We start from the raw sequence: 26,413 nt of genomic DNA on the forward strand, positions 1-26,413 counted from the left end.
CAAAATCATTAGAATGCTAATTGAGAATCGGCCAGAGAAAAGGCCGATGAGGATTTGCTTTTAAACTACTCGGATATAGTATCACTGTTTGGAGTGTGTATAGAAAATAAAGAACCTATTTGGTCAAAGTTTGTACATCATTCTAATAAAAATGTACAAATATATGGGGCTGTAATGGCTTTCATTTATAGCATGTTAGTTATTAGAATATAAATAATAAATTCAGAGACCACAGATTTTATTGTAAAATATTATTGGTTATAAAAGTACTTCTACAATATTGTAAATGACTTATTTTTATATAGTAAAATATAGTAGTCATCTTGAGGTGCTCCAGTTTTAATAACCTTGCATTAGGCGATAAAGGAAAAGGGAAACTTGCTTTTCTTTGCACGGTCTCTTCATTTTTGTGTTGTATTGAATATCACATTATTGTAAAGGTATTGGTCTTAACACTCCTGTTCACTTTGCACAAAGTCCTTTTTTTTCTTTTCTTTTTCTTTTCTTTTTCTTCAATGCATTGTCAAGAGTACTGACAAATATAATGTACCTAAAATAATAACTTTAAAAATTAAATATGGTAAAATCTGATATTTCATGTCTTTATTGAGAAAAAATCATAAAAACCTCATAGTGCTAGTGGGAAAAGCATGTGAATCCTTGAGTCAGTTACCTCCAAAAAGCTAATTGTTCATGAGTCTACAGTACATAAAACATTAAACACAAAGGGTGTCCATGGCGGGACACCACAAAGAAAGCTACTGTACTTACTAAAAAGAACATGGCTGTCAGAGTCCAGACCTTAAGCCAATATGCTATGGAATGACTTGAAGAGAGTCATACACATGAGACTGTGAAGAAAGCAACTGGTTGAGGTTATCGCTGCCAAAGGGGTGGTTAACCATTTATTAATTCCAAGGGTTCACTTACTTTTTCCACAGCTATTTTGAATGAGTGTGTTCAATAGAGACATAAAAGAGCAGAATTCTTTTTCTTGACTTTTTCTTGACTTATGAAACTCAGATCACATTCAATGACAAATTAATGCAGTAAGCCATGACATTCCAAATGGTTCACGTATATGTATTTTTTCTTGCCACTGTATAGCATCATGCAAAGCTCCTTTCCCCCACAATAGGAGGTTATTTTAAAATTACACCACAACCTTACAGTATCCAAATGTATCACAAAACAAAACCTCACAAAATAATGGGCTGTACATTCTAACTCAAATCATAATCATTAGGGGGTATGGTGGCTTAGTGGTTAGCAGTGTCGTTGGGAGTTCAGATCTCACCTCCACTCTGTGTGTAGTTTGCATGTTTACACTGTGCTTGGTGGGTTTCCTGAGTGTACCGGTTTCCTGCCACAGTGCAAAGACATGCAGTGCAAAATGATTGGTGAAACATCAGCCATAATAAGAAAACCACCTAAGATTTAGGTTCCTGTTGTGCTGCCAAAACAGCTCTGACAACTGGATGCATGATGACACAGGATTGCTGAAATTATCTGGCACTAGGACATTATCAGAAGATCCTTTAATCGCTTTATATTTCAGGGTGGGGCGTCAGGCTTGTTTGTCCAGCACATCCCTTGGAGGCTCAATGGGATTGAGATCTGAGGACTTTGGAGGCCAGATTAACAACCTTTCTATCATATTCTTTCAGCAATTTGTGCTGCATTGGCTTTTCTGTTAGATCAGGACAGACGGGCGCTAGCCTTTTCTCCCCACAGGCCTAGATGAGTCTCGAGTGCCATGATCCTATCACCAGTTTGATTATATATAATTGGTAATCAATGATATTCAATTCACCTGGTGTTGATGTTAATGTTATGGCTGATCAGTGTAAATATAAAACGTACACCATTCATTGTCTCATGCCATGTTTTTAAGAGGATGGATTTGTGATTAAAGCTGACAGATAAAAGTTTTAATAGATATAGTATTTATTTGCTCTTCCGCTTTTCCTGGCACTTTACATCCAGTCTGTTGTAATGCAGGCAAATTCAGCAGCTTCCTTTGGCAGGTGTCCGTTCATCATTAACAAATATTATTACTTCCTTTTAACAATGTGACTTTCTTTTTTGCTGTTCATATAAAGCAATTCTATATTTATATCTTTTATTTATTTGAAGACAACTCGCAAACCAGTTTTATGCTCTATTAATTCAGTTTTATTGACACTGTACAATAAAGTGCTGTTATTGGTTGGAGGGTACATTTTTATTTTATTTTTTATTTTTTGCGGATTGAGTTTTAAATGTATGGAGAACTCAAAGTGTAAAATGACTTTTAAGATCCTCACTGTCACCGACCGAGACATCTGCACCCACAATATTTGCATTTACATTTGCATTCATCAGACACCCCAATCAAGAGGGACGAGAAGTGCATTATAATCATCCATCAGAAAACTCTACAGTATCTCCATACTTGTTCTGTTGGTCATCAACTTAGAAAAACAGTAACAAGTATAGGAAACTGCCTATAAAACCTTTGTATTTATTGTACTTTGTGTGTGTGTGTGTGTGTGTGTGTGTGTGTGTGTGTGTGTGTGTGTGCGCGCATGTGTGGCCTCTGAAGATTACGCCAGGTCAATTTGTGTGAGAACCAGTTGGAGAGTCTCCCGGTTGGCTTCCTGCATCTTAGTCAGATCCAGAGACTCTTCGCAGCCAAGAACAGACTCAGCGTCCTCTTCAGCATCCCTAATGGTATTCACACACACACACACACACACATAGGAGTAGGTTATTAAGAAGAACTCATTATAATAAGTGTGATTAGGACTAATGAGACTGGCAGATGAACAATTTTGAGCCTGCAGATCTGCATTTGTATTTCACCCTAATGATTTCCCTGTGCATGGTTATATCTGGGGGTTGGTTTCCAGATCTGTAGGTGTGAAACCAGTTTACTGTTGAGCCAACTAAAGTGAGAAAAGTGTCCTGTATGTACTGTAGCCAGGGTCATGACATGCAGTAAATTTGATTTAAACACACTGTGTTAAGTGTTCCTGGTATGACATCAGAACTATTTTAAAGAGCTTTTACGTAATAAGCATATAAAATGTCAGTTTCATATTGTACAAGTGACATATGAGAGTTAAAATGAATCATTCCTCAGTATTGTAGAACCTACAATAGTGTACTAACCTACTGTTCCTACTGTAGATCTTCCTGTACTATAAAATAGAGTTAAGATTTTTCATTCATTTATTCTTTCATTTTATTCTAATGTTTTAAAATCGCTTAATTGATTTATTAAAAAAAAAAATCTCTGAATTGGACATTAAATTGCTTAACATGACAGTTCTTCCATGAAAAAAAAAGATCAGATATGAGATGTTTATGCAAATTGCAAACTGGGCTTTGTTTGCATATTGGAATTTGATAGGCTGTTATATTTTATGGTGCGATAACTTTTAACTGTCATGTTTGTTTCTCTCCAGTAAGATCTTAAACTTTATGCCATATACGGACTTTAAGTCATACAGTACAGTATACAGTGCTGGTTTACGTATGTGCATGTTGTAATGACGTATTACTAAAATTGTGCAAATCATTAATCAGACCTTAGATGTAGCAACTGTGGAGATTCTGTGCATGCAGGACAGACTAGACAATAAATACTAAAATAGTAACATGAATTTAGAGCTATTTTTCATATACTGTGGCTTTGTGAAAAACGGAACCACTGCCTGGCAATTTAAATACACGCCGAAATTTGTTTTGGAATGTAAATATGGGAAAAAAAGGTACATAAATATGATACTGTTCATTCTCCATGGAAGGTTCCCCCAGCACATAAACGGATTAATAGATAGAATCATTTATTGTAATATCTGCTTGTGTCAAGGTCAGGGGTTGATCTTCAGATTCTTCTCAGAAATTCACCTTTATAGGCTGCATATGCTGTTTCTAAAGATGAAACAGCTTTCCCTGCATAAACTTTGACATATTTTACCTTGAAAGGGACCTATAATACAAAATTCACTTTTTAAAAAATAATTCAGACATTGAATTCAGATGTTCAGATGGTTCCGCAGTGTGGATGTACAAAATGAAAACCTTTTTAAAAATACTTTTTTTTTTTCATTTTCATATTGGCCAGGGGGTGAACAAGCTAATTAATCATTTCCCCTATTATGACCTCATATAAGAACATTCCTTCTTTGGTTTGTTGCTCAGCTCTGTTGTTCTCTAGTGGGGCATGGCTCAGCAGCAGCTCATTGTTCCCATTATAAAACAGGGAAGGAGCAGTGGGAATTTAGAAAGGTACACTTTGAAATGTATTATAGAACACGGAGAAGGAAAACCAGCAAGACATTATTTGATGGGATTTGTAAGGGGGACGAGTCTAGAAAAGATTATTTAAAATGAATGGAAGATGAGAAGAGATCTAGTGTAGAACAGAAGTTGGTGGTAATGGAACATAGTGGATGCCAGCCACCAGTAAACACCAAGAAGACTGGGGAGCTCTGGGGACTTTGCTAAAGAAATAGTAAAATATGCAACCTTTAAGATGTTGACTGTAAATATGGCCCTTTAATGATATTGAGATTTTTGAGAATATTGGAATATTGTAAGAATATTCTTTTATCATTCTCTCACTCTGTCTCCTGCAGGCACTAACTGGATCGGGCTGCGCAGGCTTCAGGAGCTGGACGTGTCTGATAACCACCTGATTGATCTCCCATCCAGCGTGATGCACTGCTTTAAGTCCCTCAACAGCCTCAATATCAGCAAGAACAGACTAAGCCGCTTCCCGGATCCCTGGGCCTGTCCTCTGGTGTGTTCTTCTACACCCTCCTTACATTCCCTGTCACAGCATGCGTATGCTTTAGGATTAAAATCAACATAAAACACTTTCTTTCCTAGCAGTAGCTTATCCTGCTGTTTATCTGATCCAGTATCTGCGTGCTGCATTACTGTTGTATTCAAAGCTAAATTCTGTTGCTTTCTTTTCCCTTTACATCCTCGAGTCGTAGTGTAATGAAACTGTCACTTTTTATGTAGAAAATCTGCAAAGCTGCATCCAATCAGATCGAAAGTCTTCCTGACACAATCTCTATTTTTTGGAGGACTCACTTGAAGGAGGTGGACTTCTCAGAGAACGCCCTGAAGGAGCTGCCCTCTTACATATTTGAGCTTGAGGTGAGGACAGTTTTTAAGTCCCTCCGCAGTGTCCATGTAGAGTAGATTATGGAAAAATATCCACTTAATGCAACTCTTTATTATTCTCACTCATTCATTTATTTCTTAAATCTCGCACAGTATTGTGATGTGGTATTCTTGTTTACGAAAAAAATTGCTTGAAATTTTTTTACAAACTAAATCAGTGTATCTATCGCTAGCTTTAAAAATATGCTCCACTAGAAAAGCATGTTCTTCTATGGTTACCATTTTGACTTTGTGTGTGTATGTGTGTGTGTGTGTGTGTGTGTGTACGTATATGTGTATGTGTGTACGTATATGTGTATGTGTGTACGTATATGTGTATGTGTGTACGTATATGTGTATGTGTGTACGTATATGTGTATATGTGTATGTGTGTACGTATATGTGTGTATGTGTGTGTATGTGTGTGTATGTGTGTGTATGTATGTGTGTGTGTGTGTGTGTGTGTGTGTGTGTGTGTGTGTGTAAGATTCATAGGAACTATACATGCTGTAAATATCTTACTCATCAAAATAGTTGAATATGAATATAAATGACCCTAACAAGCAGGAATTCCATGATGCATACAGGCAGCATTAGTATATGTGACAAAAAAAGTGTTAAAGAATCAGACAATCTTGATTTTTGATTTGGTTCCATTATTTAAGGAATAGAACAAAAAGGGTTAAAAAAGGAAACATTCTATAACTATATACTGTAATAGGGATTGAAATGACCAGGGACCAGCCGATACAATACCACGATACCCAGATGCCAATACAGTTTGTATTGCGATTCTGTTATCATCACTATTTTATAAATATCACATCTTTATATATATTTTTTTCCGTTATGATTTCAAATAAACAGCAAATAGATCACTTCTACTAGACAGAATGCACTGCTGGCTGCCAATGTGTGACTAGTTTGGACCACCTGTAGGATTATAGAGGAAAGGCAACATTTTACCACCACAAATAAATACAGTACATATATTAATAAAAAATTCAGTTAAAATGATTTTGGAGTCAGTATGGTTAAATATACTATAAATTGCCACAGAATAGAATTTTTCTCCATTTCTACTACACAATATACTGCAGTAAACTTTAGTGTTCTAAGGTTTACTGTACTATATTGTATAGTAAAGTGCAGCATTATGTGAAGACATTTTGATTCATTTTAAATAACAGTGATTTGTAACACTGACATTAATATAGATTGATTAATACTATGAAAATATACAGAATATATACAGTATAAAATAAAGAACAACATGTCATCCATTTATACAGTAGTTGCTCTAGTTTAATGATTTGGAACATCCATGAAATGAAGTTAGTTCTTGAACACCTGAAAGTCTTTTTTTTCCCCCCTCCGACTGAAAGTAAAAAAAATCTAACGTGTCATGTTATTTAGAAAACTTGAAGCTCAAAATCATCAAACCTAAAATTTATATGAAATGTGCCAAGGGAAAGATATGGGATTTTGGTATGACAGCAGCAGTATGGGTGGCCATAGAGTGTGAAATGAGGTGATGTGTGTGTGACAGCAGCAGTGGTATTGTCCAACCTAACAACTTTGTTGTGTCAGAAAACTTCTAATTACTGTCCAAACCATCATACATTCAACAGTCCTGTGGTATAAATTGTTTTATTACTGTATGTCACTGTCATAAAGTATATTTATTTTACTTTTGCTTTTCTGTGCCATATTGAGAATATTATGATGTTTTTATTTTGTGCACATGCCTCGATGATTGTGTGACGAGCGATAATTTGTTTAAACATCTAAGCGTGAAGATATGTGAAGGATGTTTATTATGCCAATTTGTTGCCTCATCAAGCCTGGTTTCAGCAAAAACTCGTTCAGCACTGGCTGTACATTTGGGTTTAACTGCAGGTTAATCACATTAATGTTCAAGTGAATATTCTAAATAGATTACCTTTTAAAGCACTAACGCACCTTTAAAACAACAAAAGTCATCCAGTGATGTGCAGTGAAGACAGAATTATATAAATATTGATAAACCGATTTAAAATGAAGTTGATACTTAAATGAAAAAAGACAGTCAAAAGCCAATATACAGTAAAACACAGGACAGTGTATACTTAAATAAACCCTAATACACCATAAAAGAGCGCTCACAAGAAATATAATAAAAGCATAAAAAGTGAAATAGCCTATAAAAGGTTCGTCAAGGTCATGTGAAGTTGATAACGGGTTGGTTTATTGTGTGTGTAATTCCCTGTCTAGCCTCATGGTGGCATTACTCTCACAGTGTTGGACGTATCTGCGTGTGGTAATGGTTTGGACAGAATACCAATTTGCTTCGGTTCTGTTCTTGTTACTTAGTTTTGTTCTTAAAAAAAAAAAAAGACAATTATTACAACAATTAGTGGTATGATGGCCTAAACACAGGGTCATTATCAGATCTGGGTTATTTTTTATAATTATTCACGCGTGCGATGTCTTTGATGTGACAAATAGGTCAACATATATCTTGTATGTGTTTATACAGTAAGAAACAAAATACCCCAATGCACAGCATGATGTTTGTGATGTTAGATCTTAAAAAAAGAAGTATCCAGTGAGATTTACCTGAACTAAATGAATGACGTAAGACAAAACTGTCAATGCAAGATAAAAAATGATTCTCTGATGGCAATATTTTTTTCTCCACATGATTAGAAAGGAGGTTGTCAAGGCTAGGCAGATAAAATACCAGGCTTTGGCATCGCACCACTGATGATTCACAGCTTCGAATCTAGTATAAATCTTTCTCTCGCTCTGCCTCTCTCTTACACACACACACACACACACACACCCACACACACAGTAGAAAACAAGATCTGCATAATCTCAGAGGAAAAAAGTGGAACAGGGGATCTGTCTGTGCAAACTGATTAGCAGGAAGCTGATGTCTGTTCATTCAACAAGTTTAGTGGTGCAGGTGGCCTGGATTTCAACACTAGGAAAACCTCAGACATCAAGTACTAGTTTTCAACTTGTGCTGTCAGTTTCATGTGTTCACAAGTGTACCGTGAAGTGTACCATTGCAAAATAGTTCTGACAAACTGTGAGTTTGTTCGCTATATAAAAATACTCTAAAAATACGGTGTGTTTTGCTAGCATGGCTAATGCCCTTTTAATATACAGTGAAACCTTGGATTATGAGCATAATTCGTTCCAGAAGCTTACTCGTATTCCAAAAACACGATTTTCCCATAAGAAATAATAGAAACTCAAATCATTCGTTCCAAAAAATTTGTGCCCCCCAAAAATAAATACATAAAAATAACTAACACAAAATATAAAGTAAAAATAAAACAAATTAACCTGCACTTTACATTTAAAATAAAAATAAAAAAGGAAAAATAAATGTGGACAGATACGTGTTACCATTTGTGCGTGCAGGCGCTGTGTATGTATGTATGTATGTATGTATGTATGTATGTATGTATGTATGTGGGTGTGTGGGTGTTTGTGTGTGTGAAGCTAAAGTAAGGAGCCCCTCCCCCTTTACCCCTTCTTGTCTTACACACCCTTCCTCCACTCTTGTCACACACATGCGCGCACACAACGGAAACACTGTTTTATCTGAAAAATAAACAAGAAATCTCTCTAATGACGACACTCGATTGAGCGACACACTAACGGAATCACTGCTGTAAAGTAAAAATAAAACAACTTAACTTGCACTTCACTTTAGAAAAGAATCACGACAGAGCAGTGTTTCTGTGTAGAGCAGAGAGAAAGAGTGTGTGTGTCTGTGAAGGCTAAAGTAGGAGGGGTTTGTGTGTGTGTCTGTGTGCACACACAGACACAAAGAGCTGGCTTGAGCAGAGAGAAAAAATGGATTTTTAACCTCTCTATTGAGACCTGCTTTTGCTTTATTTATCACACGCGCTGTACACACACACATACAGACACAAAATAAAAGATGTTTTACACACACGTGGTCACAGTGTTAGTAAACAGTGGTAGTAAACAGTACACGCGTGCACGGATGTTGATTATACCAGTAAGAGACACGCAAAAAGACCTGACAGGGGAGACGATTACCCACAATTCCGCAGCGCAAAACAGAGAAATACTGTTGAAAATGCGTGATACACGGTACTCAGTACTCTTAAACCAAGACTTGTTCATTTTCCAAGTCAAAATTAATTGAAAAATCTTGGCTCGTCTTGCGGAACACACGCAAACCACGTTACTCGCAATCCGAGGTTTCACTGTATACTGGGGAAAAAACATGCTTCCCTCAGAAACGTTAACAGCGAGTAAACTAGTGAAACTTATATAGTAACACAGTCACTGTGAAATGATACCAAATACACTGAAGCCTCCTAATAAATAAGTAAACAATCAGAGATTTCGTGAGCCATGTACAGTAATAGCATTATACAATATCTGTAATATATTTGCTCCAGTGACAGTCCTGAGCAGTTTAACACACCACCATATATAAATAAAAGAAATAAAAAAAACAGTTAAAGAAAAGGAACTCTTGCTTACCTAAACAGACACAAAATTTAAGATGTCAAAGGTTTGAAATACCCAATACAACCTACTTGTTCCATTCACTTTGTTTAAAGGAAGAATCGCAGTATTTCTAATGAAAATTGTATTATATTGGTAATTATTGGTCATAAAAATGTGGCTAATTATTTTTAAATAAAATGTTTGCATATATAATTGAGATAAAATATGAGTTCTACTAAACATCTTATTAATTGGACTACTTTTATTAGAGTGGGTGGATTTTCAGCACTTCATAGGGAGGATTTTTTTTTATATGTGATCTGGCAACTTATGTCTTTACAAAGAGGGTGGACGAGAGGTAAAGTTTGATTAAACAAAAATACGATTAATTAATGTGGCATGAGAGAGTTTGAGCAAGTGAAAATATGAATTGGATAAATTAGGTTTTTTGCTTAAAAACACTAGCAAATAATGAAACTACAGTAAGTCCGGACCTATAAATACAAGCTGCGAATTTCCACAGATGCGAACAGACCGCAGTTCTACAAACATTCATAGATGTAAACAAATCATGGAAGTAGCTCATGTGTATTGTACAAAAAAACAAAACTGCAGTCCACCAGATACCAATATTTATATATAAATATACCAATATACTATATATAATATTGTCAGTGTGTAAGTAAATGTATAGAAGAAACAAGTCGGTCTCACTCGTTTCAATGAATCAGTCCGGAAGGGATGAAGATAGAAAACGGCTGTCCTGTAAAGTTGTACTGGTGGTGAATAATCCTCATTTAAAAAAATCCTCAACAAAACACAGTCCAGTTCACAGTCCAATACAGTGGAAAACAGCTCTGAGACAAAATAGGATCTGGTCAAGCACAGTAAACACCATACGTGTTGTCTCATCCTCCTGGGTTGCGTTGACTATCTAGGCATGTTTACATGTGCTTATGGTTTTTGACCACATGCTGGCATGTGGAAAAATGGGACAGATGCCCTGCTGAGATTTAGCCAAGTGGTTTGGTATGCTTTACGTTGTATATTCATGTCAAAAGTGTATAAGACTCATTTGTCAGACTTAAGAACAAATCTGACTTATGAATGTGCTCCTGGAACAGAACTCATTTGTACGTCTGGGACTTGTGTACTGTACTTGTACCCTTACTGTAAAACACTAGCAAATAATTCAACTAGTTTGAGATAAAAAGGTATGGGGGTATTCAAATCAAGCCAGGACGTGTGGTGGAAGTTTTTGTGAGTGAGGGGAGGCATAAAACTGGTCGATATTTCTGGAAAACTTCAATCACAGTGCATTAATGAGACTTTTACCCGCAGCGAAGCATTTGAATGTTGCTCACGTTTTAAAGAAAGCCCTACATTGATGAATAATGAACCTGGCCGAGGTGGCTCGGAGTGTTACTATATAGAGAAATAAAGGTAACTGTGGTCTTTTATTCTGCACAATCAAAAGACCCAGTTTGACATAAACACCCCCTGTAGTTGTGGTAATTACAGATTAAACTAGTAGAATTGATACACAACAGTTTCATTATTTGTTAGTCTTTTAAAGTAAGTGGATTACTGTAGTAGTTAGATGATTTATATGTTTTACAATATGTTTGCTACGTTGGTAGGTTATCAGTTATAATTCAATTCAATTTTATTTGTATAGCACTTTTAACAATTATAGAACAACCGTACAATATTAGCAAAGACAACTTTATTAAACACCTACTGTACTATAAAACTCTAACAAATAAGTAAACTATTGTAACTGCTGCAATAGCACACTTGGGGGGTTGGGACTGTGGTGTGTCTGAGGTGAAGTGACACGGAGTAGCATTATATCCAACATCCCAGATGTAATTTAATGCTTGAGCAGTTTGACAGACAGGGAAGGAACTCTCTCTCTCTCTCTCTCTCTCTCTCTCTCTCTCTCTCTCTCGCTCGCTCTCTCCAGATGCAAACAACCACATACTGAGCCTCAGGTTGTGTTTGTTGCAGCCAAAGAAAAGCGAGAGCTTATCTGTGTAGAGGCAATTAATTATTTCTTTTATTTCTGTTTACATTTTGTCATCTTTATCCAACGTAATTTTGTGACAGAGAAGCGTACTGGACACTCGGGAGTGTTTTAGACATCATCTCGAGATATTATAGTCCTTCAAGCTGAAGAAGTCTCGCTGCAGTAACAAAGATATTCCAATGTAATTTAGACAGAATGCTTAGAGGAGAGTTGTGTCTTTAAGGTCATAACTGAGTCTGCACAGTGACTGATGCAGTTGCTGGTGCAGTTCATTACATGAAATCACCAGTGGCAAGAATCTGTGAGAGATGATTCCCCTCGCACAGTAGCACTGTTCACATACTAACCAAGGGGTGACTGGAATGGAACGTAAATGCTGGCGAGTGACTCCAGATCCCCTGAACTTTATCAGGTTCTGTCAGGTGTGACGACTAAAATATATTAAAGCACTTGCTGTAGTGCTTTTGCTTCATTTATTTTGAAAAAGCAGAAAGAGGTGAAAAATATTACTGGAAAAATACACAGTTGGCATTGAACTTTATTAATTAATCAAATTCATTAATTGGCCGAAAGTATGTAGACCATAACACATCTACTGAATTTGCCTAATCCAAAACCATGGGTGTTAACAAAGAGTTGAACTAAACACTTTCCACTAGAATTTAAAGTGTGGCTGGTGGGGAGTTTTTCTCATTCAGCTACAAGAGCTTTAATGAGGTCAGACGAGGAGGTCTGGGGTACAGATCCAATTCTCATCCCAAAGTTGTTCAGTGAGGTTGAGGTCAGGATCCTGTGCAGGAGTTTGAGTTACATTTACACTCCAGCCTCAGCCACCCATGCCTTCATGGACCTGGTTTTCTGCACAAATGGACTGTTATGCTGGAACAAGTTTGGGCTCCTTCGTGCCTGTGCAGGGACACTAATGCTACAACAGACAAAGACTTTCCATTCGATCCTGTGCTTCCAACTTGGTGATGGTCAGGTGTTCACAAACTTCTTGATATGTTCAATGATCTTGATAAGGATAAAGAAGTATCTTGAGTTTTTATAAACTGTTAATCTCCTAGGATTTTCTCAGTAATACATTTAGAGGACGTACACTGAGCACTGGTGCCCCCTGATTGGATAATGAATAATCAGGGGATCAAGTGTTCTTATTAGAGTATTTTTTTTAGTGTAACGATTCCTTAAGGTTTTTGCTCAGTTCTGCATCTTCTCCCAGCATTAATGTTTGCATGCACACTGATTTCACTGACTCGGAGGCATAAATGTGACCTTTTGGGTTTTTTTTCTTTAGGTTTACGCTTCAGCAGAACAAATAGATGATAATAATGTTATTACAGGCTCTCCAAAGGGATCAAATATGATTTCTAAATTAGCCTTATTTGTATTTTGAGTAAACTTGGGGAAAATGTTTGGGCAGATGGAAGATGTTTCATTTTGTGTCATTAGGATAGTTCACAAATAGCCAAATGTAATATAACTGCTATAAGCACTTGTACTTGTTTTTGTAGGCAGGGACTTTGAGTTTTAAATAAATCATAATTTTAATAAATCTAAAATTACCTTGTACAAATGATATGCCTTAAAGAGCTCTTTAGGACATTGTTAATCTAGTATGATTAGATTTTTACCACTTAACAGAGGCTAATATTAGTTTCATGCTGTTGAGATGAAACCGATTTCTTGTGTGTGAATAATTTTAATGTTCCTTTATATTTGATTTGGTCTTTAATTACATTTAAAGTAGCATGTTTAGAAAAATGTGAGTGTTGAGGAAAAGCTAATTATGTATCCCAGCTCTCTGTTTATCGTTTCAGGGTTGCTTGGCAGAAAAATAGGGTCAATAAACTGTAGATATACTAGACACTGCAGTTTTGTGTTTTTTCACTATTTATCCAACAACTTGACAATAGGCAAGAAACTCAGCTCAATACAAGCATTGTATTACTTTTTTTTCTGTGTTGGTGTCTCAGAAATAATCGACAGACTTACAGATGCTTAGCGACATGCTAAGTGTTTCTATGCAGGCATTGACAGTCCTAAATACAGTAATTTGTGTGTGTGTGTGTGTGTGGTTACTCCAGGCCATCGTCTCTCTGAAGCTATGTGGGAATCAGATCACCACCCTGCCGCCTCCAAACAATTGGAAATGCTCTCAGCTTCGAACCTTAGACCTGTCCAGAAACCAGCTAGGGAAGTAGGTCACACACGTGCACACGTCATATACAGTTTGTACATGTGCATAAATATATACACACTTCCATCTCCCCGCCCTGACCACTCATATCCACTCCATTAATCCAAACCACCTCTGAATCATCATAATTCCAACCGCTGTTAAAAAGGCCCTCTGGTTTTCTTTCCCCCGGGTTTCTTGGATGTGTAGGCAAATCAGGACGGAGGAGAACGCTAAGACCAGGAGGCTCCCCTTCTTAACCACGTGGCATCGCAGAGACCCAGAACCAGGTACAGTACACTTGTGAGTCATTGAGGCACAGCTGCAATAGTGCAGCACTGTAATTACAAGATCTTGGTGAAAGTAAAGGGGGTGAGATTGTGTGGGTAAGTTTGCCATCTGTGCTGTGGGAAATGTGTGGCCAAGCAAAGTATTTGAAGCTGCAGCCATATTTCTATCCAAATATGCAATTAAAACCTTAACAACAAATAAAACCGTTGAGAAAATACATGCGAACATATGCTCCGGATTTCCATCACGTCACATTGCAGAAAAAGAACTGATGTGCTGATGATTTTTTTTTTCCTTATAGTAAAACATAATGTGATCATTATACCAATAGTATTATTATAGAGGCTATTATAAAACAGTTTTAAACTCTCACTCCAATTTTATATATAGTGCTGCTCTTCTTAGTAAAGTGTGCAGCAGCAGTGTTTGGTGGGACCAACAGTGTCACAAACTCAGTTTTTATTTATTTTTTTAATCAGTGCTCAAAATGACGACCTTGCAAGTACAGTCTACTGTAGCCCGTACGAATGTTAGGCAGGAGGCAGGAAGGCTGAACGGTCAGCGGTTAAACATTTGCGTAGAGAACCGCATAGAAAAGATTGTGTGCAATAAAATCAAATGTTATCATTTGAAAGGCAGAAACAGATCTTTCAGTTAAACTTCTCTTTTGTCAAAATGGTGGAGACAATGTTACTTCTACATATGTTAAAGGAGTGAGGAATGGAACTCATGAAAGGCTTGTAGCTTAATTTTTGTTTTGGCTTGTTTTCACTAAGCTACTACTGAAAAGATCTTCATCCAGCTCATTGATTCAGCCTTAGAAATGACACTAATACTACATTCTGGGAATCTTTCAAATACAGAAACAACATAAGTAAACCCTCAAATGTAGTCAGGTACAGTTAAACCAAACTGATACCAAGCAGCTTGATTAATCCCACTTAACCTGCTGACTTTCCCATTTTAAAGGTATATCATAGTTAAAGACAATATCTTGAATCTAGTCCAATATCCATGATTTCCTTATCTAAAATTCCAACAATCAAAAATACAGGATTATTAAAACAAATTCTGTATTTTTTTTAAAAACATAACGTTCTTCTATTGAAAAACAAGTTTACTAGTTTTAAGCATATTTTTGTTTTTGAAAGAAATGTTTAAAATTGTATGCTTAAAAAAAAGTTAGTAAAATGTGTGTTAGCCAAAAGTATTAAGACAACGTCTTAACAAAGTTCTTCCTGTGCTTAAAACATGTGATTTCACTAGGCAGTTCTCACCTATCTGGCTGAAGAGTTAATTAATGAAGAGTTAAGAGCTAATTAGAAACAGCTGGTTTAGTCAGCTGGTTTTACTTTTTGAAAGCCAGAGAGTCCACATCAGCACAAAAATGGATAAAATTAAGAAATTCTCAAAGGAACATCTGTGGCAAATTTCTGAGCGAGTGACCCCAGAGTACTGCAGAGTCCCACAGTATGCTCAACTGGATCCAGCATAAGGAATAAAGGACTTTATCCTCAATATTGATTTGTCCTATAGCAATTTGATTGCATAAAATAACAAATTATTCCTATTATCTTGATGATCATTGTTTAAAGAAATTGAGAATGTAATCAAAACAATAAATTAGTTTTTTGGCTTAATGCTTTTTGCCAATGATTTAGATATTGGCTTAATAATCTTATACAGTTTTCGAGTAACGCGAGTAACTGAGACCATGTTTGTTTGTATGCATGTGTGTACAGTGCGCATGTACTGTTTATTATAACACGTGTGTGTGCACGTGTAAGGCAAAAGAAAGACTCATTAGAGAGGTTAAAGATCCATTTTCTCTCTCTCTGTGTCAACCTGCTGTTATGTGTGCACGCGCGTCATTGGACACCATGCTTACTTACACACACCCCTCCTCACTTGCCTTTACACACACACACACCCTCCTTCTCCTTCTCTCGCCTTCTCACACACACACACACACACACACACACACTCTGCTCTACACAGAAACAGTGCTCTGTCACAATTCTTTTCAAAGGTAAAGTGCAAGTTATTTTTTTTTACCTTACAGCAGTGATTTTGTTAGTATGCACTCACGAGAGACTTATTACAGATGTTCCTTGCTACTTTCTATTTTTTCCGATACAATTCTTTCTGTTAGTGAGTGTGTGTGTGTGTGTGTGTGTGTGTGTGTGTGTGTGTGTGTGTGTGTGAGAGAGAGAAACTCAAATAAGAGAGGAGGAATGTTTATTGTGCAAGATGAGCAGACGGAGAAAGGAGAGTCTGATTCCTTCTCTCCTCTTACTTTAACTTCACACACACACATACACACACACACACACACACACACCCAGAGGGTGTCTACGCGCATAAACGGAAACACTTATCTGCCGTGATTTATTTTTAGACTTTTTTTAAAGGTAAAGTGCAGGTTAATTTGTTTTGTTTTAAATTTTGATTTTATATTAATTATTTTTATGTATTTATTTTTTATCATTTTGACTTTCTATTATTTCTTATGGGGAAAAATCTTTGATTGACGAGTGTTTTGAAATATGTCTTGACGTATTGAAGTCCGCTTCTGGAACGAATTATGCTCGTAATCCAGGGTTCCACAAAACCGTCTGTTTCACTCCTCCTATGAACACACAGTTTTAGTTTCAGTTTAAATGAACTACTGCTGAGACAAAGCCCACCAGAGAACTGCATACTGTGGATAAGCAACAAACCAGGGGAGAGGATCTTCTTCTTTTATGAGGTCACATTATGAGGAAATCGAATTGGCTTGGTTACTCCAGGGCCGATAGAAAATAGAAGAGCAACAAAAAACAGTGAATGTGTTTTTGAATGTCTAAAAATAAGTAAATTTTTAAGTTAATAGGTTCCCTTTAAGAAATGATGAGGAACACGTGGCAGCTCCTGAAATTGACCTCTCTGTTTGATCACTAGCGTCTCTAATTAAACTAAGCCACATTTGTGTAATACTCTGGCATTAGCAGTTTAAACCTTCGCTTGTCTCTACTTCATGCACTAATGTTAGCTTCAGACACTCCAGTCACGGGAGAACGATCGCCCTCTTTCCGTTCTGTACCGCAGTTGCTCTGCCGTGGCCTTCTGTGGCTGGTGATCAGAGTGTTGCAGTGTTTAGCTCTACAGTACATGTTCGCTTTAACTCCTCTGCATTCTCGTGGCTCTTCCTGGCAGCTTGTCCCATCCAGTTTCCCGAAATCCTGCGGGATTCACTGGAAGTCCTCTTCCTCAACGACAACCAGCTGGACTGTGTGCCTCCGTCCGTGTGCACCCTTAAAACCCTGTCCGAGCTCTATCTGTCCAAGTAAGTCAAGAGTTTCAGCGTCGAGTCATGGGAAATGTAGTCTGGCTGCAAACAAACTTTATGCATTCACATGAAGATAATAAATAAAATAAAATCATTTACTTTAATGGTAGTAACCATATAATTTAGTATGGCTTGTTCTCCACAGTAATCCAGGCATCCAGGAACTCCCAGCTGAACTAGGTCAACTTTCAAACCTCTGGCAGCTAGATATAGAGGAGCTAAACATCAGCAATGTGCCCGCAGACGTCTGCAGGGATGGTACAGTATGACATTACACATGCTTTCATTCACCAGAGAAGCTAAGATCTATGGAAGATTTCAGAAGTTTTGAAAGAATTAAAAGCTTGTTAATTAGCAGGCTAGGACTTTATACACAAAGCTTTTTTTTTTTGGTAGATTATAGTTCTGATTAGAACTTTTCTAAACACCTGACTGCAGTTAGTGGGCTGATTTTATAAAGTCAGTGATGTGTACACAACTTTAAAGCCAAAAATAGATGGAGGAAACAACAATTTAAACATGCAAATTCTTCTCTCTACACGTGGTAAATTTGTTTTACAGGAGCACAAAAGTGTAGTATGACACTGATAACTGGCTTATACTGTACGACTAGTTTAAAAACCTTCATATGTATTCTTATAACCTAATAAGACTGTAGACGTAAATGTGTGTCCAATTCATACCATAAAAGACTATTCTTCCATACTGACTTAATATTAATTTGCTTTTTTTCATTTCTAAAATTTTTTTTGCATACTTCAGCCTATTACATACTCTGATGCTATTTTTAAAGTCTCAGTATCTCCTTTTATACAAACTTGACTGTGCTGCCTTTCACAGTTTTGCTAATTACTCCTAGGATTTCCATTCCAAACCGAGTCTGTGTGTGTGTGTGTTAGGTCCGGCGGCTGTGCTGGCATTCCTGCGTGCTGAGCTGCGCTGTGCCGAGGCCTGCAGGTTGTTGAAGCTGATGTTTGTCGGTCCGCCGCGTCAGGGGAAGAGTACTCTCCTAGAGGCCCTTCAAACCGGAAAAAACTCATTGTTTTCCCCATCTGATCACAGCATCCGCACCTCATCCTGGCTCCTAGAGAGACCCAGTGGAGTCAAGAATAATGTAAGATCCCAAATATACACGTTACAAATTCTTTACAAAATATATTTTAAAAAAATCTTTTACTTTTAAGTGCAATACTGCTCCAGTATTCATGTAATATGGCAGTAGATATAAACATTTGGAAATATGCTTTGTCATATCAAATGATTTCATGCTCATAAAGGCTCCCTCATAATGGAAGTTGTAGAAATGTAGAAGTTACAGATGGATCTGTCGTTTTTCTAATGGTACAGAATTTTGCTTTGCATTTAAAGCTCACTGAATACATCACGTGTTCTTTTATTGTTGAAATGCGAATTTGTTGAACCCATTTATGTCCATTTGCGCACAGGATTTATGTGTTAAAAACTGCCAAGGAAGCAGATACTAAAAGCCACATGGGTGGCATATTTTGCCACCTTATCACGCAGGACAAGAATAATCATAAACGATTAGCTTAACAGGCATTTAAAGGCTCCAATGTGTAGTCCAGTCTCAAGTTTATGTTTCCTGGACATTTTCCAGGCTGAATCCTTTTAGCTAACATAATTTAAGCTATGGTAAACTAGTTGGCTGATTAAATAACATTCATATAGTCTAAGGAATATAAGTGCATATCAAATTATCCTCATCCAATGAAAGATGATCTGTTATCCATTTGGTGTTAATTAATCTGCTGCGTGTGTGTGTATGTGTATATATATATATATATATATATATATATACACACACACACACACACACACACACACACACAAACAGAGTCAGCCAATAACTATATTTACACTTCAGGAAAAGAAAAATAGTATAATGTATATTAAACTAATATAATATTAATAATGTCATTGTATTATTATCATAACAATATCATGTAACAATATATAACTTATTGAAATACATTTAGTATTAAAATATTTATAGAAGTTTTTTTTTTCCTGAAGTATGTATAAATTATTTTGGTTGTATACACATACACGCGCACACACGGCAGAGTGGCTTAGACGGTAGAAGTTATTTATTTTAATTTGACAAGGCAGGGTATTGCAGTACAAAACCCTAAAGTGTGTGAAATATACACATACTTCAAAACAATCAATTACTTAATTTAAAATAAAATAAAATAAATAAATAACACATATACTCAGAAAAGGCATCCTAATCGAGCACATGTAAATTATCTATACGACAGTTTTATACAGTTTTAAAGCAAGGGGAATAAAGGAGACTTCATTACATTTGGTTTTACTTCTTGGTATAGAAAATATCTTGTGCCTCCGAAGAGAATATGTAGGCGTCGAAGCCGGAAACAGTGCTGCGGCGATGAACTGTCCCTGAGTATTTTAGTAAAAGTACGTATGCCGGCTTCATCACGCCTTTCACTCAATGTTGGGAGAGTAGAAGTCGGAATATCTATTATCCGACAGCATCGTTTTTGGATCCTCTCTAACTCCTCAGAGAGACCTTTAGGTCATCCACCCCATACTGAAGTCTAGCATACGCAAGAACTGGCGTATAAAAGTCAAGTATACTTTCACCAAAACATCACAAGGAAGACCTGCTTTCCTAGCAGCACAAAAATAGTAGATTCTGGGGTGCACCTCCGAAATCATGTTAGTGGTTAACACTATCGCCTTGCACGTCCAGGTTCAAATGTGCATGGAGTTTGCATGTTCCCCTTGTTCTTGGTGGGTTTTCTCTGGGAGCTCCGGGTCCAGACATGCAGATTAGGCTAATAGGCGTTCACAAATTGCCCATAGTGTGTGAGTTTTGACCTGAAGTCCTACCACAGTTGAAAAATGGGAATTAATACAGTAAATCCCTAGTTGGACTAAAGTGGTTCCTAGTTGGACGGATTTGTATCAGTAGCATGTTGCTGGCTGAGTTGTGTAGTGCAGCAGGATGTGGGGTTTTGGACCACAGCACATTAAATATACATACCAGATGAACAGGAATTAAGTGAAAGCCTTAAAGGGAAGTGACTATTTATCTGCTAGGATGTTGACAACTACAAAAAATCCTTGTCCAAAGCTTGTCTGACTGATTTCTCCATGTCACCACTCTGCTGTTCTCCCATCAAATTTTACCAAGATGTAGTGCGTTACAGTTGTACGCCTTTAAAATGAGTAACACCTTAAACATTGACCTCTGACCCTTGCAGTTGTGATGGGGTTAAATGAATATCCTTTCTGGCTCAAAGGACTCTGAATCACAGGCACATCTCATCTTTTGCAAACAATCCCCAGCCCTTCTGACACAGTGAACTTAATACTCAGTTTAACCCCTCTAAAATAAAAGATTCTCACACACACTCATAGACACAGATGGACACACAGGCTTACATACAGTATGGACTGTACACAGATCGTTACAGGCTAAATCTAACACACACACATGCACTCAGTACACACACACAGCTTTTAAAGCCCTGGAGACTGTCCCTGTTCCAGCTCAGACAGCTGTGATAACTAATCCTACTGCTGCCTTTCGGTTCCAGTTATTTATCATGCTAGTTCTAACAGTGTGACTTGTATTTGAACTTTAATTCTAGGTCTTGCTTTTTCACCAGAAATGATTCCCATGATAATGTAAATGTGTATTCTCTAGACAGGAATCCGTTCTTGCTGTAATCTGGCGAATCTATTTACCAACAAAATGAAAATTTGTCATGCTGTTGTGGAGGTTTGTTATTGCCCTGTTACACTAGGTCTTAATCTCACTGTCCACATCTGGAGCTGGGTGCACATTCTTATAGCAGCTATACTGTATAACCGAGGCGGACATGGCAGCAGCCTAGATTGTCAGGACAAGATTTTTTTTCCTCTCGTATTCCACAACCACAGAAAAAACAAAACTTACTTGGTATTGACTTCCAGAAAAAAGGTTTAATAGAATAAAATCGGTGTCACAGTGATATGAAAAACCTATATGTACAGTAGTCGTGTCATAAATAAATATACTGAGGGGGGAAAAAAGACTCAAGCAAGACACCAATAGTGTATTATTATTTATTATGCTTAATGTCTAGAGAAAACCCCACAGCTCATCTCTAAAAGAATTGTTGGCCAGGTGCTTAATGACTTTGTTAGGGTGTAAAAACATGACGTTTATTAAAAGTGTTTTGTATTATTAGATTGTTATATAATCAATTAATTAAAATTAGTAACTGCATAAAGCATGAAAAAGTGGTTGGCTTTCTTGCTTCAATGCAATTGGTATGTTTCTGTAAGACATGGTTGTGTCCAACCCATCCACTCCATCTTCTCAAACACACCACAGTCCATGCAGGCGCGATTCATAGCAGATTCATGCACAATAAATAAAGGAGTTAAAAAACTAAATTGTTGGTTTGTCAACAAAAAAATGTGGAAAAAAAAAAAATCTCTTCCCCACAGAAAAATCTTGTAATTTATTCACATTAGGTCAATCTCCGTAGCTATGACCCAGCTGTTGTTTAAAGTAACTGAAGTTTAATTTTTGTGTAAAGCTGACCGCTGTTTATTTTTTCATTTATTTTTAATTACTTTTTTTTTTTTTCATGCAAAAGCAAGGAAATATGTAATAGAAAACCATTAATAGGATTTCCAATAGTGTACAATCTTTCCACTACCTTTCTAATTTCTAGAAAGTTTTCCCACATTGCTGTAACAGTTGATAGAATTTATAATAACTTTAATAAAACTGACACTTCACTGTAGGTTGACTCTGTGTCCTTTAACGTGTGGGACATCGGCGGTCCGGCCAGCATGTCCACAGTGAACCAGTGTTTCTTCACGGATAAAGCTCTATATGTGGTGGTTTGGAACCTGGCACTAGGAGAGGAGGCTGTGGCCAACCTGCAATCATGGCTGCTCAACATAGAGGTGAGAGAACACACAGTAAGGTATAAAGCATGATAGCGATATGCTGTTATGAAAAATTTTTTTATAAGTGATGGCTTGGTGTGATGCACACTCTGATTTAAAGCACAGTTACTTTTTCTCCAAAGTTGAATATCGATAACAGTGTTTTAATCATTTTATATCTCAGCAGAGCAATTACAATGTTTATTTGATTAATCATTAGTATTGCATGCTGCAAACTGATTAGTGTTGTTACAGTAAATGTCTTTGAATCATTATTTCTGTTATCATTTATGCAATAATGGCTATTAACAGTAGTTCCTTCAGCGACATCAATTCTTCCAACTCTTTAAGCTGAAAATAAGATAAAAAGCTTTGTCAGGTTTCCGGTGGTGGAGAACTGACTGATTGTTAAAGATTTCATCATATTAAACATTAGAGTTAAATATGTACGAAGTACGAACATATTTAACCTGTAGTCATTACCCCTAGAATATGTCCAGCATCAGCCGTGCACATCTCTGTAAATGAACTCTTCTATAGAAACCCTATTAGGATGAGTGCATTCATTTCAGCTCCTGATTTGATTACTGATGATGTCGGAGTTGCTGTTGTAGAAAGTGACTCGAAATGACTCAACACCTTCTAAACAATTATAATCAAGAATTGAGCACTGATGTGATATAAGATTGCGATCAAAGCTTCAGTTTTTTCTGTGCCTGGTAAGAACAGGACAATAGAAAATATTTTTAAGCAGGTTTTGTCATACTGTAAATTCAGACAGCAATAGGATATTATGTTAGTTTTTATGTTTAGCATTTAGGGCACATGTCACTTTATGGTTTTGATTATTTTTGTTTTACAGGCCCGTGCCCCAAACTCAGCAGTAGTGGTCATTGGTACACATCTGGACCTCATTGACACAAAGTTTCGCACAGAGAGGATTGCCACACTACGAGCCTACATCCTGGCGATATGCAGGACACCATCGGGTGCCAGGGCCAGCGGATACCCCGACATCACCTGGAAGCACCTGCAGTGAGTGCTGGCATCAGTCTGTTTGTGACGCACCACAGGAATTAATTATAACTGAGCTGTACTCAGCATAGTCTGTATGTTTGTTTGTTTGACAGTGAGGTGTCGTGTAAGAACCTAGAAGGCATGGATGGTCTCAAGAGGCTCCTGTATCAGGTGGCCTGCTCCATGAAGGACATCAGTAATCCTGCCAGCTGCCACAAACTGGTGGGAAGACTGGTATGCTTAAGTTCATTTATATCCTCTAATTGTATAGAGACCGACTCAATTATTCAAATAAAAACTAATTTATAATTGTTTGTTACATGTTATATAATTCTTTTTGTACTATAGTGTTGCTGAATTCTCAGTTGTTGTTGGCTAGAAAGTGTTAATTACATTTCTTTAACAGCAGTTCAGACTGCATTTAAGAAATTGTATGCATGATGCTACACATAAATTAATTAATAAATATATTCATTAATTAATTAATAATTCAATTAGCTTATTAATTAGTTAATGTGTTTACATTTTTTTCTGTCTTTTACCCTAAAAAAGAGAGACTGTTGAAGAAGCGATGAGTTATAGTTAAGCTGAATATTGGTGTTAAAGCCCAAAGAAGTCTTATTGTGTAAATCAACAACAACAACAAAAAAATATATTATTTATAGTTGTCTCCACAATTCTCTATTATCTCTGTTTGCTTTGTATTATAAAATGGTTCAACTGGGCTTGCAGCTGTTAGACATTAGACATACATAGTCATATGGCTTGGAAATCAGTGCAGACAAGAAAGTGCATGGCAACTAAGTCCAAATCGCACAGGTCGATTAAATTAAAAGCTTATAAAATTGTTAATAAATTAAATAGGGCAGATGCTGTTATAATATTAGGTGGTGTAAATATCTGGGGCCACTGGTATAGGAGGGAAAAAAGTGTCCTCCATAGCCAAAATTTATTGCTGGGTTGATGAGACTACTACACCGTTGCTTATGTGATGGAAAATAGACATCATCCATCAAAAACATATACTGTACAAACACTAACCCTGCCAGTGGTGCGCTGTGGGTTGGAAATATGGACACTATTCAAGTTCCTATGCTTTTTTTCCTCATTAATCACTTTTAAAGTTAGACCGAAGATTAGAATCTGACCAGCAACCTATGATTGAGAAAAAAATCTGGCCATGGTTTGGGCATGTGTGCAGGATAAACGCCAGCATGCTTTCATAAGACTTTTCTAGAGTCAGCGACCATCGCAGATGGAAGTACAGAGATCACATGGCCACTTAGAAAAGATCTGAGAGGTGGAGACTCAAGCTCAAATTAGTGACACCCTTCATCTCCAAGCATTAAAAAGCAGTAAGCACAATCTAGCCACAGCACCATACTGACTCAAAGTTTAGTATAGGGTTGGGTTTCAAACTTTTGGCTACTAATAACAGACGAGTTTGGAGAGTTGGATATTTGAATTATTGTCCTGAGCCAAGTTTCTCAAAGTCTATTCCTTTATTAATGTCTCTGCTTTAACATGCCGCTGAAGCGTAAGACGTAATCGATAAAATAATTCAAGTGTCTTTTAAGCAGCGGTGTAAAAAACAAAAATAACACTGACTTTACTAACATTATTGCTACTGAAAATGTTTTATATTTAAAGAATGGACTTTAGAGCAATTATGTCAACTAGCCAAGTAGGCTTGCTAGAGTGAACAACACCTGAACAACACCTCACTTGGTAATGTACTTGCAATGCACTTGGTAATGTTAGCAGGACAGCTTAATAAGTCAACTGCTTTTGTTTCAGTAGCTTGCTAGGTTTGTTAGCTAACTAGCACATATTAATTTATGCACTTTTTAACACAACAGACAATCATCAAAGTGACATTGTAAGTTTAATACAGATTTTTTGTAATGTTAAACACAAAAAAGATTGGGGTAGCTTGACAAGACATACCTAAACATGTTTCTACAGGTTTGATGTTAAACTGGGGAGCGCTTACATCGCCACGGGTTTTGGCTTGCATATGTTGCAGATTATTATCAAAAGTTTCATTATAAACATCTAAAACAAGATAACTTACAAATTGGGCAAGAGATGGCCATCTTTCTCATCTGTTTGCTGACAAAAACATTCAGTTATAAAGTTGTGACTTTCAGTGGCAGGTAGTTTTATGTCGATTAGATGAGATTAGATAAGATTTTTTTAAAAATTGCACATGCTGCCTTTTATTTGCCTTATAAGCTTCAGAAGAAAAATGCATGGTTTGTTATTCTACAGCAGTGCTCAGAAGCAAAGTTAAGTCCTATTTTTTAAATTATGTTCAGAAATTTGATGGTCTAGTAAACCAATACTGCGCAATTGTTATAACGAGTATATAGTTATGAAGCAGCATCACGCTGTGCTGCACAGCAGGTTAGAAAACAAAGAGTGTTGCATTCCCTTTGGTTTTCATTTTGGATACGGTGTCTTTTGAACGATCCATCACTCCTCCCTACTGATTTCATTAATATGGGCATAACCATGTCTCTACTCTGCAGACAAAACAAAAAACTAAATCTTTTAAACATGGCAAAAAATCCTGGGAGATACAGAAATCAAAACGAAACAATTCCAAGAAATTTTTTATTCTGCACTAGATGTGCCTGTGACTTACTTTGTGTGAAATTTAATACTTATAAGTACTTTTTAAAAAATTTACAGGTCCATTTATAGAACTTTGAGATGAACTATATGAAGGATTTTTTTTAATATAAGGTTTTCCATTTTAAATTCGAAGTAGCATATCTTGATGCATGCACAAACAAACAGACAAAAAGACACAAATTCCAAAAACCAAATGTATAATGTAAAATGTATTCTATTACTCATCTTACAAAATTTTTCCCTTCAAAAAATATAAACTCTGCAAATATTTTCAATGTACAGACATGCCAATTTTACTATATGTATAGATATTTCTTTATTATGTATAGACTGGACCTTTGTGTATCAAGACTGT

General features: G+C 36.7%; 1 protein-coding gene across 1 annotated transcript in view; it reads left to right on the plus strand.

The window, feature by feature from the left end:
• The window catches only part of lrrk1 (leucine-rich repeat kinase 1), a 112,068-nt gene that overhangs the window by 30,592 nt on the left and 55,063 nt on the right, over window positions 1-26,413 (plus strand). Inside the window, exons 8-18 of the mRNA XM_053513014.1 lie at window positions 2,585-2,712; window positions 4,626-4,789; window positions 5,017-5,154; window positions 13,759-13,871; window positions 14,061-14,140; window positions 17,337-17,466; window positions 17,615-17,727; window positions 18,369-18,583; window positions 22,258-22,422; window positions 23,267-23,439; window positions 23,535-23,655. Of these exons, the coding sequence (XP_053368989.1) occupies window positions 2,585-2,712; window positions 4,626-4,789; window positions 5,017-5,154; window positions 13,759-13,871; window positions 14,061-14,140; window positions 17,337-17,466; window positions 17,615-17,727; window positions 18,369-18,583; window positions 22,258-22,422; window positions 23,267-23,439; window positions 23,535-23,655 (1,540 nt within the window). The remainder of the gene's footprint in view (window positions 1-2,584; window positions 2,713-4,625; window positions 4,790-5,016; window positions 5,155-13,758; window positions 13,872-14,060; window positions 14,141-17,336; window positions 17,467-17,614; window positions 17,728-18,368; window positions 18,584-22,257; window positions 22,423-23,266; window positions 23,440-23,534; window positions 23,656-26,413) is intronic.

Source organism: Clarias gariepinus, chromosome 15, assembly GCF_024256425.1.
Source record: "Clarias gariepinus isolate MV-2021 ecotype Netherlands chromosome 15, CGAR_prim_01v2, whole genome shotgun sequence".
NCBI lineage: Eukaryota > Metazoa > Chordata > Actinopteri > Siluriformes > Clariidae > Clarias > Clarias gariepinus.